The sequence below is a fragment of the Lytechinus pictus genome, chromosome 7 (assembly GCF_037042905.1).
Source record: "Lytechinus pictus isolate F3 Inbred chromosome 7, Lp3.0, whole genome shotgun sequence".
Classification (NCBI taxonomy): domain Eukaryota; kingdom Metazoa; phylum Echinodermata; class Echinoidea; order Temnopleuroida; family Toxopneustidae; genus Lytechinus; species Lytechinus pictus.
The window spans coordinates 31,517,593-31,538,504 of NC_087251.1; the positions used below are offsets into that span (position 1 = coordinate 31,517,593).

The 20,912-nt window shown below is 34.5% G+C and overlaps 1 protein-coding gene across 6 annotated transcripts; it reads left to right on the forward strand.

Moving 5' to 3' along the window:
• Positions 1-2,715: 2,715 nt before the first annotated feature.
• LOC129264562 (metastasis-associated protein MTA1-like) lies at positions 2,716-20,904 on the forward strand. 6 transcript variants are annotated; one of them, XM_054902445.2, is made up of 19 exons: positions 2,716-2,886; positions 4,173-4,240; positions 4,917-5,010; positions 5,308-5,495; positions 6,058-6,175; positions 6,687-6,789; positions 7,307-7,406; positions 7,992-8,180; positions 8,620-8,753; positions 9,183-9,322; positions 10,277-10,393; positions 13,296-13,399; positions 14,005-14,233; positions 14,823-14,945; positions 15,686-15,808; positions 17,043-17,096; positions 17,669-17,709; positions 17,945-18,030; positions 18,605-20,904. In XM_054902445.2, exons 1-19 carry the CDS (start codon positions 2,859-2,861, stop codon positions 18,771-18,773), a joined length of 2,208 nt encoding a protein of 735 aa, XP_054758420.2. In that variant the 5' UTR covers positions 2,716-2,858; the 3' UTR covers positions 18,774-20,904. The 6 variants fall into 6 exon arrangements, with proteins under 6 accessions (XP_054758420.2, XP_054758419.2, XP_054758421.2 ...); XM_054902444.2 differs by having other exon boundaries at positions 2,721-2,886; positions 18,602-20,904; XM_054902446.2 differs by having other exon boundaries at positions 2,735-2,886; positions 15,686-15,784; positions 18,602-20,904.
• Positions 20,905-20,912: the final 8 nt, after the last annotated feature.

Here is a 20,912-nt window from a genome sequence, read left to right on the forward strand (position 1 = left end):
AAAACCGTGTACAAAAACGTAAAAATTACCATATGATTGTGATTTTTTGCATGGTCAGCCCCCCCCCCCCAATTTGGCTCAGCCCGGAAACCGTTCCGCGGCCCCTGCTATGGGGGCAAATTCTGTTTCAACTGTGACTTATAATTGCTGTTGCTTTTAATCATCCATTATCACCACACACTATATCTCCGAACTTTTTACACTTTCATGATTGATTGATTGATTGATAACGAATTTATTTCATTCCAAAATTTTAACAAGGTTACAAAGTAAAGAAAAATATAATATAACATTATGAAATGAAATAGAAACCTTCTGAAAAGCAAAGCTTGTTATTAAAGGTTTCTTTCAATGAATAAGACAAATTAATGCAAAATACAAAGTTCAATATATATATATAATATACAAATACATTGGTGAGCGAGCACACTGAAAAACTTGGGAATGATTACTCTTACTCCCGGGCTCTTACTACTACATAAATGCATTCTTTTCTGACAGTTTCTCAAGATCAGTTGAATTTAGGGACAAATTATTTGTCTGGATCCAGAATTTGAAAATGCACATGGGGGAGGGAGTGGAGAAATTGGGAAGGGACGCCACTAACATTTTCCATTTAACTTTTTTTTAAAGTTATAAAAGGCACTACCATCATAAACCTTTATGATAATAAGTCACAAAAATATTATGTTCACTCAACCATGAAAACCATGAATATACGTTACCAACATTTTGTGTGGATTGGTTATGGATAATCGCTGATGTGGTTTACGGTACACCATGTGAAGTGTTGTAGAAACAGTGGATAGGAGAAGAGAAGAAATGGATAGGCGAGAAAGTGGAGATTTGAGAGTAGAGTATTCTTTCTTGAAAGTAGTCCTGAAAAGGACTGTAAACCAGGAAAGATTGATGAGTTGAGAACAGCTTGAGTAGTAGAGCTAGTGAGGAGATGCTGGCTTGAGTCGGCGAGTAGAGATGATGAGCAGTAGAGAGACTCAAATCTCCACTTTCTCGCCTATCCATTTCTTCTCTTCTCCTATCCACTGTTTCTACAACACTTCACATGGTGTACCGTAAACCACATCAGCGATTGTACATACCACCATGCAAACCTTCAAACAACATCTGGTTATAGATAGTAAAAGAGCATATAAGCACCGTAAAGTTCACCAAAAACAAATTTCCCCCAACTGTACTTACACGATCCGAAAAATTGCTCCTTAAAAAAAAATTGTCATATTTACTTAAATTACTCATGACTCAACCAATTAATCTAATTTTTTTTTTCACAGGAGTTGCTCTCTAAGTGAAGTAAACCACCTGCGAAATATTATATCTCAAAATTATTGCGTTCAAAACTAAAGTTACAGCATTTTGATTAAATGGGGACTTACTTTTTTTGTTGAGTATACATGTATACATAAAATCAGCTCGCGTGATTCACGTGTGAAATAATTTGTCTGTTGATATTGCAGGTACAATCACAACCATTCTATTTTTTGAAAATGATATTTCATTGATTTTTTAAATAAATTATACATGAGGAAGTTGCTTGCATATACTAAACTAAAAATAACAAATCATTCTAACAATTTGTATAATCTTTGATGGATTTTCCACAATAAATTCACCAATATTTTTTTTCAATAAATTTATCTGCTACTTTAAAACTTTTTGGCAGAGTACTTCCCCTCCAATAATGTAGGCTACATGTATATGCAAATATAAATGTAATAAATAGGTCTATTGATATTTAAGAGCATATGAAAAAAAATCAATTCAATTTATACATATGGTATTAATAGGCCTACATTTTATATATTGGCCTACCATATAGAATATATTTTATATAATATTATATAGAATATATTTATTTTGAAAATGAAGATCTTAAAAATTCTTGAATATTAAATCTAAAATTGCAATACATACATCTGTTCCCGGTAGGCCTTTAATTGAGACAAAAGCTCCATATTAAAGGTCAAGTCCACCCCAACAAAATGTTGATTTGAATCAATAGAGAAAAATCAGACAAGCACAATGCTGAAAATTTCATCAAAATCGGATGTAAAATAAGAAAGTTATGACATTTCAAAGTTTCGCTTATTTTTAACAAAATAGTTATATGAACGAGCCAGTTACATCCAAATTAGAGAGTCGATGATGTCACTCACTCACTATTTCTTTTGTTTTTTATTGTTTGATTTATACAATATTTCAATTTTTACGAATTTGACGATTAGGACCTCCTTATTGCCTGAACCACAAAATGTTAAAATAATGGAATTCCACGTATTCAGGGAGGAATGAAACTTCATTTCACATGACAATGACGAGAAAATCAAAATATTTCATAATTCATATAATAAAATACAAAAGAAATAGTGAGTGAGTGATGTCATCAGTTCCCTCATTTGCATACCGACCGGGATGTGCATATAACTCTTTTGTCAAATGAAGCGAAATTTTAAAATGTCATAACTTTCTTATTTTACACCCGATTTTGATGAAATTTTCAGTGTTATGCTTGTTGAATTTTTCTCTTTTTATTCGAATCAAGTTTTTGTTGGGGTGGACTTGTCCTTTAATTAGAAAACTCTCAGGAAGAGTTTATTCGCATGCACTTACCTATATCAAGTACGATTCGTAATAGTTCAGTGTTCGCATGGCTATCGGCAGCGAAGTGGTCGAGCGCCATCTAGCGTTAAACCACGTATATAACTACTAGTTAGTTAACCTGCGCGAGTTGGCGAGACGGAAAATCAGACGTGGGGGTGAGCGTCTGCGGCTTCCGCTCGAAAAAGATCTATATTTTCACCATTTCGTCTTAAAAATATAAACTCCAACTACTTTCCAGAATGGCGGCTAACATGTATAGAGTTGGTGGTGAGTATAAGGGAGCAGAAATGTGTATTTTTGGCATGCAGCGACTCTTTTTCACACCGCGACGAGCTAGTCTTGCCCATTCGGACACCATTTTGTTTTAGTTAACTAGCAGCGGGCCGAACACAAAGAAAGGAAAAGACGCGTCGTTTCATGACATGAGGACGCCGATGATGATGGATCTTTTATTGAAAATATGTCAATATAATTCGTCAAATTCATATAGAAACCAAATTTTGTGAACCCCTGGTAATTTTGTGCAATTTTGCAGCAAATTGTAGGTGTCGAGCTGCGGAGCGTGGGCCGCTTAATCCGTTAAACCTTTAAACTTATTAACTTTTAAACCGGGGCTCGTAGAGAATTCTAGTTTTCTTCATTGCCTTTCTTTTATCATTTCAAAGTATGTGCAGCTGATTAATCTTTATTTTCTCCTCTGTATTTTTTTTTCAGGATGGTCTTTCATTTTCACATTTAATTTTTTCACTTTCACAAAGTTTCAGTTTTTACTTTCTCAAATTCATTCATTATTCACTTGATCTAAAAATAAGGCCTTTTCTTTTCTTGGACAGACTTTTCTACATGTACATGTGTTTCATGTTTTGTTTCTGTTTTAAACTTACGCTTACGAAGTTTTGGTAACATTTAGAATTTAATGGTTGAATGAATAAAAAAAAATCAACACTGAATTTTTTGTAAATAGGACTAGGTCTAGAGGTAAAACTTTTGCTTATTTTCGCTATATAGGCCTGATTATCACCCCAAGCTCCAAAGGGTAAATTATTTTCATGTAACTGAAGTCCACAAATTGTTTAGGTAGACTAAATGCATGCGCAACGTTAGATCTTTGCACTATTTTGAGACAAAGTCTTAGACATGGTGATCTTGTATTGAAACAGTAAATACTAAAATAGAACTACTTTTTCTGATTTGGCAGGATTCGGATTCCTCAAACTCCCCCCCTTTTTTTTAATTTACTTTTCTCATTTTCAGTTTCACACAATATTTTATTTCCAATGGTGGATTCCCCTCCCATATATATTTATCTTTGGACAAGTTATTTATTTTATTTTTTATGTGGGGGGGGGGGGGGGGGGGGGTAGGTGGGTCCAGCAGTTGATTTCTTTCAGTGGGATCATGCAAATCAGCATGATGTCATATAAGCTAATTATTGCAAACACTGTAAGCGATACTTGGAAATAAGTTTGAAAATTAAAATTGAATTGTTGTTTAGCTAGAATTATTATCGCTCTTATTGAAATAAATAATGTCATTTATTTTGTGTATTACAGATTATGTCTACTTTGAGACTTCATCATCACAGCCATATCTTATTCGCAGGATTGAAGAACTCAACAAAGTATGTTGTTTTCTTAAACATATATATATATATATTTTTTTTTTTTCTGCTTGTACCACTGTGAATAGTGAATTATACATTTAAAGCTAATGTACATGAGCACTTGGATATACATGCATACCATTGAAAATGTCTTTTCCTTAGTAATTATATTGTAAACTGATTGTATCTTGAAATGAGAAAGTGTGAAACAACATAAATTTGAAAATGAGTGTGGCATGTAGCAGTGCAAAATATGGATGTAAATACTGTATATTACGCTACTGCATGGTGGCAGTATTGTGTAAATCATTTCTAAGCTTTACTGGACACTTGCTGTAGCTTTTTGATTTGCACTACTTGAAGCTAAAGAAGCATAAAATTGAACTCTCCGATTATAAAAATTAATGAGTTTTCTCAGTATTTTGCAAGTTATTGAGATACAAATAAGCAATCTTATGTAAGATATACACCCTGTAAGTAGGCCTTATCTTAAATTGTAGGTTTTTTTAGGCACAGTATATTGCAATTGAAATTTTCACATACATGTATATGAATGTTGTAATTTTATTTCCTATTTGAATTTGGAACATTGATCAGTTAATTTCCATGTATGTCTTCAGAAATATGTGATTTGCAACAATATTTTTATGAAAAAAAAATTAATGGTGCTGTTTTTGATATTTCATTATTTCAGACTGCCAGCGGCAATGTGGAGGCCAAAGTGGTATGTTTCTACCGCCGTAGAGACATTCCCAACTCACTCATCCAGCTTGCTGATAAACATGCAAGTAAGTTTGAGAATAAACTATACAATATGAATAATAAAATTTATGTATATTTTCATTTTGTAAGCACAGATAATTTTTTCTTCATTATTAAAAAAAAGAAGACATTTTTTTAATGATAAAAATTATTGATTTTTCTGAACATTCTGCTAACAGTATATATGTGAGTAAAACAATTCACAAGTATTTAACCACATACCGGTATATCGTTTTGTATACATGTAGCTTGATGGTTTCATATCTTTATTTTTAGACAGTGTTTATAATTTTCCCCATTCATTTTTTTTTTTTTTGTTACAGTGGCTTTGGAGGAAGAACAAGAGGAGGCTTTGGAAGAGTTAAATGAGAAGCAACGTCATCAGTTGAAACATCGTGAACTGTTCTTATCCCGTCAGTTAGAAACGCTTCCAGCTACACACATCAGAGGAAAATGTACAGTCACCCTGCTCAATGAGACAGAGAGTCTCCTCTCGTACTTGTCAAAAGATGTAAGTTCTAAATAGGGGCCTATAGATGCATAACAAATTACTATTCAGTAGCTTTGCCATCTAATGGTAACTTCCCTGAAATCCTTGATTCTGATTGGCTGTTGAAGACTGTAACCATGGTAAGTTACCATTGGATGGCAAAGTTACCATAAAAGTAACTTTCATACAACAGGATCCAGGTCTATTAAAATACAAGACTAATTTTGGAGCATATAATCCCATTTAGTTGTAAAGTGTGATACATATATCTGGTATATAGTTAGCCATTGATAACACTGTTTCTGTTTATATTGAGCTATTGACATATACATTTCTGTTTGCTTTGCAGTGCAGAATGGTGTAGAATGTTATTTGTAGGTTAGGGATAGGTTATGAAGAACTTGACAGTAAAGCTGACACATACATGAGCCACAAGTATTTTGCAATATCTGTTGATTAACATATTCTAAAGATCTATCTACCCTTTCATTGCTCTTGTAAATCATATTTTCAAGATTTTACTTGTTTCCCCAACTTACAATCTTATCAATTTCCACCTTTATCCTTGTTTGTGCCTTTGTAGGATGCATTCTTCTATTCCTTGGTGTATGACCCACAACAGAAGACTTTGCTTGCAGATAAAGGAGAGATAAGAGTTGGTTCTCGCTATCAAGCTGATGTCACTCCACTCCTCACAGAAGGTACAGTCTGCAACTCTATATTCAAACTCATTATTATTTTACTCACTGTAATGGTAACATTATAGGTCACTTTTATATGGCAATATTTTCAGTACTATTATTTCTCAAGTGTTATGATTGATTGATTGAATTTATTCTTGCTGTATATGCATCATCATCATGAACATTACAAATCGTTGCTACATTAGTATAATCAATTAAGCTCTCTTAAACATCTCCAAAACTTTGTGATTTTTTGCAGAAACTTATCATATTTGTGCATTTAGAGTTGTTCAGTTCATCATTTTAGTACTCAAACACAAATTGCATACATTGTTTTCTCAACTAAGGACAGTCAGCAGCCCGCACAGGAGTATGTGTTCGCATTGGTTTATTGAATGGATATTGAATCTAAATTGCTATGTGATGCCATGAGAATTTGTACTCCCTGTCTGTCTCCATATACTCTCATATGTACACAATGTTGGTACTGTCTATGCCCCCACCTTCACAATCTCTTTGCCCCCACCAGGTGAATCGGATGGTCGTGACCTTTCTAGTCTTGAGGCTCTGACGTGGAACCCGGAACACTGCATGAATGATAGAAGCATCGATCAGTTCCTGGTTCTAGCAAGGTGGGTCTGATTTCCATTTAAGATGATTAAAAATAATTACAATGCAATGTAATACAATATTAGCATTCTTATAGTGCTGTTGCAATTAATTAACATACGTCATAGTGCTTAATTGTGGCAATAAGATAAGGGAATATGGCAATAGAATTATTCAGACATTTTTGTTGTATCATCTTTCTCTCTCCACATAAAGAAAGAGAGAGAAAATATGTCTGAAAATACAACCTTTGTGTTTTGCAAGACATAAAAAGGAGATTTTTTTTTTTATGTTTAAGTAATTATGTGGTCAAGTGAACAGAGAGGTTAGGAAAAATACCTCAGAATAGTTATCAATTAATATATAGTTATAGGTCTCAGGATAGCTTGGCTTCATGCACACAAATGTTCTCTGCGCTAAAGAAAGGTATCATGAAGTTATGATATGGAATAATTATAATATCTTTGCTTCATGTACAGGAATGTTCTCTGTAATAACCATTGATAGTATGAAGACATGATTTGGAATAATTCAATACAGGTCTGTTGGAACCTTTGGTCGTGCACTTGACTGCAGTAGTTCAATCCGTCAACCAAGTCTTCATATGAGTGCTGCTGCGGCATCAAGAGATATAACATTAGTAAGTTTGATTCAAACTTTTCTTTGAAGCTCATCTAACATTACAGCACTCGTTAATGAAGATGTCATGTATCTGAATCTTCATCCACGATTTATTATCAGTCAGAATTGTATGATTTTTGTTCATTATCTTATATAGTGCTGACACTGTACTTTGATACTTCATCCATAATCAGTATGGATAGATTTTTTTTTTATTTGTAGTGTCCTGTTACTTATTAGTTTGCTTGGTTTACAGGACTTGCTCCCTTAAGTCATTTTAATAATTTGGTAAACATTGCCTGGTGGGTGTTTCATAAACTGTTGGTAGATTATGGATGACTTGACGCACAACTGCCGACCATTTCTTGCGCTTAGTAGTATATCCCTGTGTAGCTGACGTAGCACCCAAGAACATGCTCCGAAAACCTTTACATACTGCTTTATTAGACTCCACCCTGGCTTTATGACTACCGTACATTTCTGAGCTTCATTATCAGAAAAGTGAAACACATTTTAAAGCAAGTAATGGAATGAACTGATACTTTCTATGATATTATTATGAGTCTGTTGATTTTAACAATATATATTTTTTTTTTTGGCATAGTTCCATGCCATGGATGTCCTTCACCAGCAGGCGTATGAGCTGGCCAAGGCTATGGCCATCTTGGTTCCGGCTGGTGGACCGGTCATCTGTAGGGATCAGCTGGAGGAATGGTCAGCTTCAGAAGCCAATCTCTTCGAAGAGGCTCTAGAAAAATATGGCAAAGACTTCAATGATATCAGACAAGACTTTGTAAGTAATTGCGTTTAAGGGTTGCCGGTTAGCAGAAATGCATTTTATTGTTTTATTTGTCTCTCAAATGCAGACATGTATTTGCATGCTCGTATTATTTCCTTTTCTTTGATCTCTACAGGAGCCAAGCAAAATTGATTTGATTGGATCAAAAAGTTTATTTTCTTTTGTGAGGTTACTTAGTTATAATCAAGTTTGCCCCCATCCTCAATATGTGGTAAAGGAATGAATAAATATATATTTATACAATATCCATAGAGCCTGAAGTTCTATAGTAATGTATGTTGATAATCAAGGTTAGAGAGCTGAGTTGATGGTCAGATTTCATCTATATTTCTGTCCAGTCTGTGATATTGTCCAGAGAGAAACTTAAATAAGGAGGTATCAGATATCAAACACATAATGGTGTCATAATATTTGATTATTTCTTTAATTACAGTTGCCATGGAAATCCCTGAAAAGCATTGTAGAATATTACTACATGTGGAAGACCACAGATAGATACGTACAACAGAAGCGACTCAAGGCTGCAGAGGCTGAAAGCAAACTCAAGCAAGTTTACATACCTACATAGTAAGTTGAAATTAGTATAATTACTTTCAGATTTAGAGTTTAATTCCCAGACAGGAGTGACCATTATCAATTTTGAATTGAAGTAGCATACAAGTTGAGATAAGAATAATTACCTTTTGATTTGTTTTTGCAATGTTTGACCAAAACAATAAGTTTTTTAAATCTTGGGCAAGAAATACTTGTGTTATGATTTTATGAAATTGAAAAGTTATGTTTATGTTCATGTCGTGATTATCATATTATGTACAACTGTGAAATAAAAATAAAAATCAATATATCAAATCAAAATATGCTATGAACAACTTCATAATAGGAAATAGGAAAACAATCTGTCAACCACTCTCAGTTGTGATCAACCACTGTGATGATTTTTTTAATGTACAGTATTATTTTACGAATTAGTAATTCTATTTGCTTTCTTTCATTCAGCAACAAACCAAACCCTAATCAGATCAATGTAGCATCCAACCTTGGAAACCGCCCTAGTGGACTAATAGCCGGAGGCAACCCTTTAGGCCAAGGCCCACCTCAGGTTCAGCCTTGTGCTAGGGCCTGTGAGAGCTGCCATGGTTAGTGATTTATATGATAGTAATTAGTATTTACAATAAATTACAATTGCAGTTGCAATTATATTACAAGTACAGGTACAATTACAATTGACTGATGATTTTTAATTACAAGCAGTTGATTGGTGTGATATTCTTGGAAATGAGTTATTAGATCTTGGGTTGATTTACAGTGGAGAATATTGAGTTATGAGGATTTTAAGCATGTTTCCGTAACTTCACTTTGCTTTCATTACAATTTGAATGCATTTGAAAAGATGGACATGAAATAGTGCTTTGAAATTGATGTGTTTGTGACCTTAATCAAAAGGTCTTTAATATTATTATTGTTGTTCATTGTTTAAATTATTAAATAAAAAATGATTTTAGCAATTATATTAAATATAACTTTAAAGGTAAATGCTAGTTTTGGTAACGATACCAAAATGAGTTCGTACAGAATCCAATGAAATGACCACCAAAGTGTCTGTTTGCATAAATAAAACGCATGTGCCAAAGGATTCTGGAAGAAATTGTGTAATTGCTGAGAAATCAGCAAATAAGCACAGGATTCGGGTAGAGCGTCGGGCCCGACGCTCAAAGCAATAATTATACACAGTCCCACGTGCGCTTATCTGTGTTGGGGAAGTTCAGTCTGAACATTTTTCAGCGTAGATTTCAAGATTTCACAAAGTTCAGTTTATGTAACTGTACCAGATCTAGATCCTCGATGATATACTGACAATTAAGCCTGGTTTTACAGACTTTCTCATGAAATCAGTGTTTACTGCAACTACTGGAATTTCTCTTTAAAGCTCTTTAGTATTGTCTCTTGTTTTACTATTTAAAAAAAATAATTTCAGCTATTTTGACTTTTAATTGTAAAAATAATTATTTAATAGGCTACTGTCACGTTGATTCTACAAAAATGAAATTACAGGGCATTAATGTTTGTATTTATCTGTTATCTCCATACAGCAAGCAACTCATTTCAATGGTATTCATGGGGTCCTGCCAACATGCAGTGTAGACTCTGTGCTACATGCTGGGTTTACTGGAAGAAATGCGGTGGACTCAAAATGCCCACTAGACTTGGTGAGTCAATACACTTTCAACTAATGGGTCATTTCTGAAGAAAAAAAAGAATCACAATTGTAAAGATCATTTTGTGCTAATAATAATAATAATGAATAGTTTTCAACTAAGATAAATAAATCCTGATTTTAATCAATAATAATAATGGCATATTTACCCAGGGTAGCCACTTCAGCTATTATTATTACCCCGGCTTTAGCACGGCTACCTTGATCGGGCGCTCGAGCATTTGAGGAATTTCTTCCTACTGGGTACCCATTCACCTCACCTGGGTCGAGTGCAGCACAATGTGGATAAATTTCTTGCCGAAAGAAATTACGCCATTGCTGGGATTCGAACCCACGACCCTCTGTTTCAAAGTCCGGAGACTAATCCACTGGGCCACAACGCTCCACAGGCTTCATCTTTTATTTTTAAATCTTAAGCATATTTTTTGTTTATCTATTTATTGATTTCAATTATTATTGATTGATTGATTTCAATTATTATTGATTGATTGATTTTTTGTCTCACCTGCATAGCAGAGTGAGACTATAGGCGCCGCTTTTCCGATGGCGGCGGTAGCCTCTTGTCGAGGCCCTGGCAGCTGCTTCCCGAGCGAAGCGAGGGATTTCCTAATTCGCCAAGCGAATTATGCCTGGCGCGAGCCAGGGCCTCTTGACATCTGAGCTGAATTATGTATTCATGAGGAACGTCTTTCTAATGAATATACATGAGTCATGATATTACCGGTCACCTAGTAAACCAATGAAATGTCAAGGCTGTTTCGTCTGGGGTTCGGAATTCTATAGTAGTCCACTATTCTGCAGGGGATTCATTTCATTGCGGGACACTAAAGGGGATATAACCAGCAAAATGCTACAAGTAGTTGTACTACTACTGCTACTACTAGTACTGGCTGTAACAGACCCATCACCGCCCCGAAACTTCCTGGGAGATACTGGTCAGACTCGAGTCAAGGGGAAGCAACGCCACTCCAGCATTCCCTCACTGCACAGCGGAGATCGATAATCGACGCATAGTGGAATCGCATGAAAGATTACATTTTTTCCATATCCTGTGGGTAGATTTACAAAAACATCTCGTCCTTTCAGTGCAGATTTAATTTCATCGACTTGCAAATCCTTAAATCGGTCAATATTCAGCATTTTAGAGGCATATTCAATGCTCTTTGATATTTCGTCGTCACTCTTCGCCAAGAATCCACGGGTCGCCATTCAAGATGAGCTCATGAATATTCAATATGACGTCATAGTGGCCCGCGCTCTCATTGAATGATTTTCACCGACCAGTTCTTGGTCGGAATATTGGTAAAAACAATAAAAAACAAAAGAAAGTCGGTGAAATTCAGCTCAGCTGTCAAGAGGCCCTGTCTCGCGGTGCTCTGCTTTGCTATATATCCCTTGCTTAGCCATGTTCGCTTGGAAAGCAGCAGACAGGGCCTCAACAAGAGGCTACGGCGGCGGCGGCGTCAACACCAAATCTTAACCAAAGGTTAAGTTTTTGAAATGACAGCATAACTTAGAAAGTATATGGACCTAGTTCATGAAACTTGGCCATAAGGTCAATCAAGTATTACTGAACATTCTGCTCGAGTTTCACATCACATGACCAAGGTCAAAGGTCATTTAGGGTCAATGAACTTTGGCCAAATTGGGGGTATCTGTTGAATTACCATAACTTTTAAAGTTTATGGATCTGATTCATGAAACTTGGACATAATAGTAATCAAGTATCACTGAACATCCTGTGTAAGTTTCAGGTCACATGATTAAGGTTAAAGGTCATTTAGGGTCAATGGACTTTGGCCAAATTGGGGATATTTGTTGAGTTACCATCATAACTTTGGAAGTTTATTGGTCTAGTTCATAAAACTTGGACATAAGAGTAATCAAGTATCACTGAACATCCTGTGCGCATTTCAGGTCACATGACCGAGGTCAAAGGTCAATGTACTTTGGCCATAATGGGGTATCTGTTGAATTACCATCATAACTTTGAAAGTTTATGGATCTGATTCATGAAACTTGGACATAAGAGTAATCAAGTATCTTTGAACATCCCGTCCGAGTTTCAGGTCACATGACCAAGGTCAAAGGTCATTTAAGGTCAATGAACTTTGGCCATGTTGGGGGTATTTGTTGAATTACCATCATAACTCTGTAAGTATATTGGTCTAGTTCATAAAACTTGGACATAAGAGTTATCAAGTATCACTGAACATCCTGTGTAAGTTTCAGGTCACATGACAAAGTCAAAGGTCATTTAAGGTCATTGAACTTTGGCCATTTTAGAGGTAATTATTAGATTGCTGTCATAACTTTCAAAGTTTATAGATATAGTGTATAAAGTGTGGATATAGGGGTAATCAAGTATCACTGACAAGTTTTAGGTCACATGATCAAGGTCAAATGTCATTGAACGTAGTATTGTATCATTATATGAATGGTGTTTTTTGTGAATAATTATTTTATAGTAGTTTTCAAAGTCAGCACTGCTGCTATATTGAATCGCGTGATGCAGGTGAGACAGCCAGAGGCATTCCACTTGTTTTATTTATTTATATTTTTATTTATGTATCTATTTATTTGTTCATTCATTTTATTATTTATTTATTCTTTTTATTAATTGATTGATTAATTTGTTTATTTAATCATTATTTATTTATTTATTTATTCTATTTTTTATTGTTTTATTATTTAATTCTGTTTTAGGGGAATTACAATTGTAAAACTAATTTTGTGGTATTAATGAATAGTTTGATAGCCAAGAAAGGGGAATTGTATGTCATAGAAAACAAATTATACTGACCCCAAAGTGGTCTAATTTGTTAACCTATCAATGCCGAACCTTAGGATTCCAAGCATTAAATGTACATCTGTGTTTTATTATCGTTGTACAGATGGTGAGCGTCCTGGTAACCTTAGGAACCGTACAGAACGCCCTCCCATGCCCTTGTCTGGCATGCATCGGCCATTCTGCTGTACTATCAGTGGATGTGGCAAGGTGGGGTCATCTCATTCTATTCAGACTGACAATCTCTATGCTGAATTATCTTAGGCTCAGTAAAATTATTCTATTCAATTTCATAAGATACTCAAGAAATCATGATACATGTATGTTAGAACTATGAATAAGTACTGATTTTTAAGAATTAGTACTGAAAAATGAGAAGAATAGCGATGGTTTCATGCAAAATACTGATTTCTAAAGTTTCAGTTTTATGTTGACCTATGGTATTTCTTTGAAAATAAAGATTTCTTTACCAAACTACTGATTTTCAGCTTTTTAAATACTGAAATGCTCTTGGTTGGCAGCTCGGGTATGTAATCAAACAAGTTGTGGAAAGCAATCATAAATACAATTTGAATACAATTTAATATACCACCAGAGATTTGTTTCATATAGGTTGGCTTGAATCACTAAATGGCAGTTGCTAATCAAGATCATTGTGACATGCACATGTTGTTCGAAGCACAGGGCAGGAACCAATCCGAACAGTTCTTTCATATTTGCAATCAATCATAGGTCTTTTGTGTTACAAGGCCTTAGCAGTGCTTATGTATTTGATTATAGAATTGCAATCTTTCATATTGCACTTCTTTTTTCAGGAATTCAAACTGAAGGCACACCTAGCACGCCACTGCCAGACGGTGCACGGTCTGACTATACGCACCAGCAACCCGAGGGCTCTGTCCCTCAAGACCAGACAGGCGTTCATGCTTGTTACCACCCCACTCACACGTCTCTCTCGGTTCCTCTGTAAGAACATGCTCAATCTACCTCACGTTGCTAGGTGCCCGTTTGATCCTATCAACGTAGCTGCTGTCAAGCAGGAATGTGAGTATACATACCCAACCATCCGATATACAAATGCTGTGTTAGTGAAAAAAAAAATCAAAACCTTATCAAGTGGATCAACGATCTTTGTTTTTTTTGGGGGGAAGGGGTTCGCTTTCATCCTTAGTATGCATGCACCCATGAGAATTGAGCACAACAATTCAAACAATAATGCATTTGTTTCATTAATAACCTGTCTCTTGTGCTTAAGAGTTGTATGTCTCTTTTTTGTTCATATAGTCATAAGATCTTATATGGTAGGTGGTGCACTGCTGGCCCACCACCAAGAGAGAGTATACAGTAGCTCGTAATGGGCCGAAACCCCCAGTGACTGGTAGAAGAACAACTTATTTTCTTGTGTTTATTTGACTAATTTAACTTGCTTGCTTTCTTAGTCCTTACAAAATGTCACATTTTACAAGGGTAGGCAAAGAGATGAACTGACTTCCTGCTTCCGTCCTGCACTTGTTTCTTGATATAGCATTTATTGCATTTTCTATACTTGATGCACTTTTCCTTGAAGTTTTACTTCTTCATGATTTGCAAGATATAATACACATTGTATGCATATTATGTTTGTCCTTTATAGGTCAGAATCAGCTAACACCGGGTGTTATCCCCACTATGCCGAAGCTGAAGCCAAAGGTCTGGGCCAGGGTAGATATCGTCATGGCTAACTTGGATCAGGATCGGCCAAAGAAACCAGTCCCTCGTAAGTCTCTTATCATATGGCTTTGTTAGTGATGTACTTTTAAAGATCTTGTTTTGTGAAGAAGAAAGTGAATATACATGTAAATTACTCATGTGCGAGAACATATTTTCTGTGTTGCTTCATTTATAAGAGTTTCTCATCAGTAATTGTTGCATACTCTTTTTCAAAAGATGTTTTTGAGAAGTTATCAAATACTACCGATTCTAACAAAATAATTTTATTATATTTTGTATGTCTCTGTCCATTTCATATAAAGTTTTATATATGCTTTTTTTTCCCAATTATGTAGGGGTTATTATATTTTGTTAATGGTTCTAGATATATCTTCATCATGTTCAATTTCGTAATCTACTCTGTATATTGATTTTTTTTTGTTTTTTGTGGAGCGTTGTGGCCCAGTGGATTAGTCTCCGGACTTTGAAACAGGGTCGTGGGTTCGAATCCCAGCCATGGTGTAATTTCCTTCGGCAAGAAATTTATCCACATTGTGCTGCACTCGACCCAGGTGAGGTGAATGGGTACCCAGTAGGATTTATTCCTTGAATGCTTTAGCGCCTATTAATATGCCGGCTTAGCTGCAGCCGGGGTAATAATATGATACCAAGTAACAAAAAGCGCAGTTGAGTATATGCACATAGTAACTGCGCTGTATAAATGGACATAATATTATTATTCTTTTTGTGAATGGAATTTTATTTCGAATTTTAAAGAATTTTTGTTCTCTATGTACTTTTTTTCAGAGCGCCCAACACCAAACGGTAACGTACGCCCTCAGCTGACCAATCCTGTTGGCACACTAACTCCTAACATCAGAAAGCGACAGCTTGATGACAATGGAGGTAGGGAAGAAAAGAAACGAAAAGGTATTTATAAACTATCAAGGTAATTGTTAGCAGTGCAAGAGTCTCCAAAACAAAAGGTCCTAGTCACCATATCTTCATTCTGAAATATGCTGTGCTGCTTAACACAAAAAACTGTAAGAGGAGGTCTGTTAAAACCAGTTGAAATTGATTCAATTTGACATAGTGGATGCTGTCCTATAGGTACATGGGCATTTTAGCCATTTGCTACCATCTTGTGGGGTCCATGATATTGGATGTAGGTGATGATTAAGTCAAAACGATTTACACCTCTTACCCTTCAAATGTTGACTATCTTTCTCAGTTTTGGGGTGTGTTCAGACCATAGGGAATGAGTCTTTGAAAGTCATGCACTGTTAACCAATACTGTATGAGATTTATTTTTTATTTGAGATGTCATTTATTTACTGAAACATTGTACATAAGTTCACTTCAGTATTATTTACCGCTTTGTGAAACATATTGTCATGTGAACAGTATTCATTGGAAGTGATGTAAGAATTTATGTTACCAATTGTATTGTCTCTTTTTCCTAATTTGCATGTTTTTAAATATATGCATAATTGGACAGTTCTCAAAAGTTAAGCTATTATAGAGAACATATTATGCAAAGTTACTTCTTAGTCAACTTTCTCCAAATTGAATGTACAGTCGCTATGAATTTAGAAGGATTGTAGAAAGATATGTTGAATTGAAGATTTGAAATTTGTCTTTATTTCAATACAATTTAATGTAAATTAATGCAGTTTAAATGTACATGTTGTAATTCTAGCATATATAGTGCATAGAGACTTGATTTTATTGTTGTGATATGTGCTACATAAGCAGTTGTCATCATCATTGTTAGTTTATTTTCATATTTAAGTAGAATATTGTAGTGTCAGAATCATGAAATTTGTAAAATTGTAACGCATTCCAGTAAAGCTTTTTTTTTCATTGATTACTGTTATAAGCAGGGGTGTGAGTGGTCACAAATAAAAAGATCTGAAAAAAGCTGAAGAGTGTTGAAAAAGTCTGAAAAAGAAAGAGCTCCCATACTTTTTGCACAGAGGAAAGCCAAAAATAAGCTGAAATTAAGCTGGAAAAAAAAAAAAAAAAAAAAATCTGAACTCTCACACCCCTGTATAAGCTACTGAAATCCTGACATATGATTATTTGAAGACTGATAAGATATGTGTATTTTTACAATGAATTAAAACAAGAAATATCTCCTTTTTTGTTCACCTTGTACTCACAGAGGGACCACAGACAAAACGTACCACCATAACGGCACCTCGTCAATACAGAAGAAGTAAGATTGATGATCACTTTCAATAAGAGGAAACATTCAAAACATCCTTTCAATCTACAATACTTATTATCTTGTGTATATAAAATATCAAATCTTGTTTGTATCAAATTTATTTCATTCTAGATAAATTGAATAAGGTATATATCAAATCAAACTTTGAATAATATATTATCCATTGTAAACCCATGTGTATTTTTAAAAGGTCAAAGTTTATAATATCACTTCTACACATGATATTTGCCAGTTAAAATCAGTGCTATATTATATTTTTGAAGATGTAGTAATGTTAATGTATTCCAAAATAGGATTTTATTCATTTCCCATCATTTGTTGATATAAAGTTACCATATTTAGGCTTTTGTTACAAGCAAGCTTGTGTGATTATAAAATTTTAAAAATATCACTCTGTGCATAAGACATAATAGTAAGCATTCTATATCCAACTATTTTAATAAATAAAGGTCATCTTTTTAGCTCTGCTCATTCAATACCGTAAAATATGAACAATTCCGTGGTAGTCACAAGACTAATTATTTTCTTTTTTTATTTGCTCTCTCTCTATCTCCGTAAAGCTGAATATGATGAAGATGGAAAACTGAGAGAAGTGGGTCAGGTCAGTTTGAAACTTTTCTTTGTCCTTTACTAACACATATTCGTAGAATAGTCTGAAATTTCATTCATTCAATAAATAAATAAATTGTTTCACTCCATCCACTAACTCCCTTTTCATGTCATGGGATTATTCTAAGTTGTAGTTAAATGAGGAGCAAAGGATGGGCATTGATTTACATGATGAGAATTGTGATTTATTTATGCCTTCTAATAATGTTGTGTATTATGTTTGACAGGGGGATCCCCTATCTCGGAGGAAACGACCAATCAGCTGGCTGGATGCTCCTGATGATGTATTCTTCCATGCGGACAGTAACACCAGGTGAGAAACCATGACAGATATTTCTTGAATTGGCTGGAAAAAAAAATCTTTCTGAAATGAGTTTTCCAGGGGGTTTAGAAACTTATTGTACGAGCAAGAAGAGAGTTTGAAGAAGAATAACGTCACTGATCAGTGGCTGGTAGATTTGTGATATAAAAATTTTGGGAGTCTACTTTGCCCTGTGACCCATTCAATGACTTTCCAGTCTCTCATTGGATACTAGTCGGTTGGCCAGCCAGTAGTCAGTGGGTCATCTGCGGGTACATCGTAGTAGTACTGTGGGCAGCAGGATGATCTTCATTGAAAACTTCTCGAAATTGACCTGTCTGTAAAATTTTAATGGTGTATGTGAGGAGATTGTTTTTTAAGTCTCGTTTATGTCAGATTGTTACAAGTTGTAGGGTCAGCTTTGACATGTCGTGTTTCTTTCAAAGCATCCGTCTTTGTTGGATTCTTGATTGAATATCATTTGAATAATTTTTGCGATATTCACCCGATATCCTGTGAATCTTTCAAATTCACAAGGCAGGTGTGTTAACGTGAGATTCTTGATTTGCTTTCTCATTCCAAGCAGAAAGTTGAGAAAACAGCTGAGTGTGCAGGCACAGCGGCGCCTGGCTCGCCGTCCATGGACCATGGCCGTTAGACCGCTCAACGCAGGGGTGATCCCACCACCGCAACCAGCTGGATCACCATCAGCAGTCAAACCACCTACGGATCCTATTGTTATTGATGATGATTAGATTGATTGAACAGCATTACCTAAGCCCCTTTGTCCTACGGGGGGGGGGGGGGGGGGGGGGGCTGTCAATTTCAGAAATCTCACACTGACTTCAAACTGACCCGTGCTTGTCTATACTATGTTCATGTAACATATAGCATGTAATATTCAATGTGCTAACTAACTTGGTCTGAGTGGGGTTTTATACGTATATCATGGGTATAAGGATATCATTGTTATATTAGACTGTCCTTGGTTCTTGTTTGTTCCCGGAAATGTTCAAAAATGAAGCGAATTCCTGTGGAACCAAAGGTTTTTGCTGAAAACCTATTTTGTCAGGGCAAAAATAATCTATTTGTAATCGAAAACTGTTCACTATAATGAATTATACAATGTTTTACATTTGTTGTGAACAGGCCTAGTTGTGATGCAATTATTATGAATACTTTTTAAGATTAAAAATGCAACACAATTGTAGCTTGCTCAATTTTATATCTCAATCAAGTAAAGGAATTTATAGCCTCTGAACTTGTTGCATATTTAGAGGATGTTTTGTATGTTTAGTATATCAATAAATTTGGCAAATGAGTCTTGTGTTAAATGAGTTGTCCAATTGAATTTTTTTTTTCAGTGAATTGTATCCATAGCAACACGCAGTGCTGTTAATATAAAACTCCTATCTGGTACTTCAAGAAATGTTTTGGGACCTTACTCTTTCCCAATGAGTTTGTCTTATCAGTCAACATATATTTTATGACTGATGAAATCTGTATTATAACACATTTTTGCTTAAGTACTTTACATCGAGATATCACTGTGGGGGTATTTTTTTAACCAGTTTTTGTAAAATGGAAAAAAAGAAAAAACAAAAACACTGAATGAATGTAAATATCGAGTCATTGATATCAATGAAAATATGCTTGAGGAATTTAACTTTGGCATATTTTTTTTTGTAAGTGTGATTGTATATATGTTATTATGTATAGTTGAGTGATTTTAGACTATTGGAAGGAATAACAAAACTTTCTATGTAATTGAAAATTTCTGATTCAAGATACCTTTATTATTCAAGATGACAAAAAAGTGAATGATTCATTGTTGATTTTCTTAGTAGCAATACCATTTCATAGTGTAAATGGTAAAGTCAATGTAATACATGCGTACATGTATTTGTAATCAGTTCATTTTTATTTTTAGAAACTTTAGTGCTATGTTCTTATTATTTATATCATTTGTTGACCAATTTTCTCTTCCAAACAGTGATTTAGATGTTACAAATATGCCATATTTTGAAGTTATATTTTACTGTTATAGCTTCATTTATATCATCGGATATTTGTCGTTTTATCACTCAAAAGGCATCAAAATTGTCATCTTATAATCTGACGTTAGAATGTCAAATTATTCAGTGGAATTCAAAAATAAACAAGCAATAATATTTTTATTAATATCCCTAATTTTTTTTTAAACATCCCCTATATCATATAGGGCTTTGTTGTTAATGTAATCTTGTCAAAATTGGCTAGTATGAATTCACTGGAAATATCTCAATTATTTGTGTGCCAAAATCTGATTTAATTATTCTGAAATGTGACACACTGATATCATTTTGTGTTGATTTATAGTGTTACATTGACAATTTTTTTAATAACATTTCTTGAAAAAAATCCATGAAAATCCAATGCTGAACCTTCAAAGTGGGCTTTTACATGCATATACATGGAAAATGTTATTCAAAAAGTATATTTCCCTCTCGTAGTAATCATCTCATATTGAAGTGTCATCATAAACAGCATGGATCAATGATTCCTGATTAACAATGTATCTTACTTTGTAGCCAGGATGCCAATGTCTCTTTTTGTAAATAGGAATTTTCGATAGTGATTGGAAAGTATTACTTGTAGCTATGTATTGAGAAAAGAATAGTGCTTTTATACTATGAAGGAACTGTTTCAGTTATTTGTATTATTTTTCTTGTTTATCTTTTCCTATTGTCCTTTTTTAAAGCAATTTTTTTCATATTCAGTTCACAAACTCATTACAAGGAAACTCCAATGAAAATACTATTGTTAACTTATGTATGTTGGTAACATAAAGGATGCTTTGTGGCTGTCATTCCTAGTATGATAATAAACTTGTAATATGTATATAAAGTACTACT

What these genes read in the sequence shown, in the direction of transcription:
- LOC129264562 (XM_054902444.2), top strand. Translation starts at nt 2,859, where the DNA reads ATGGCGGCTAACATGTATAGAGTTGGTG. An exon ending in GGAAGAAAAGAAACGAAAAG is followed by an intron (nt 15,809 to 17,042) that starts GTATTTATAAAC and finishes TTGTACTCACAG; the next exon opens with AGGGACCACAGACAAAACGT. An exon ending in AACTGAGAGAAGTGGGTCAG is followed by an intron (nt 17,710 to 17,944) that starts GTCAGTTTGAAA and finishes TATGTTTGACAG; the next exon opens with GGGGATCCCCTATCTCGGAG.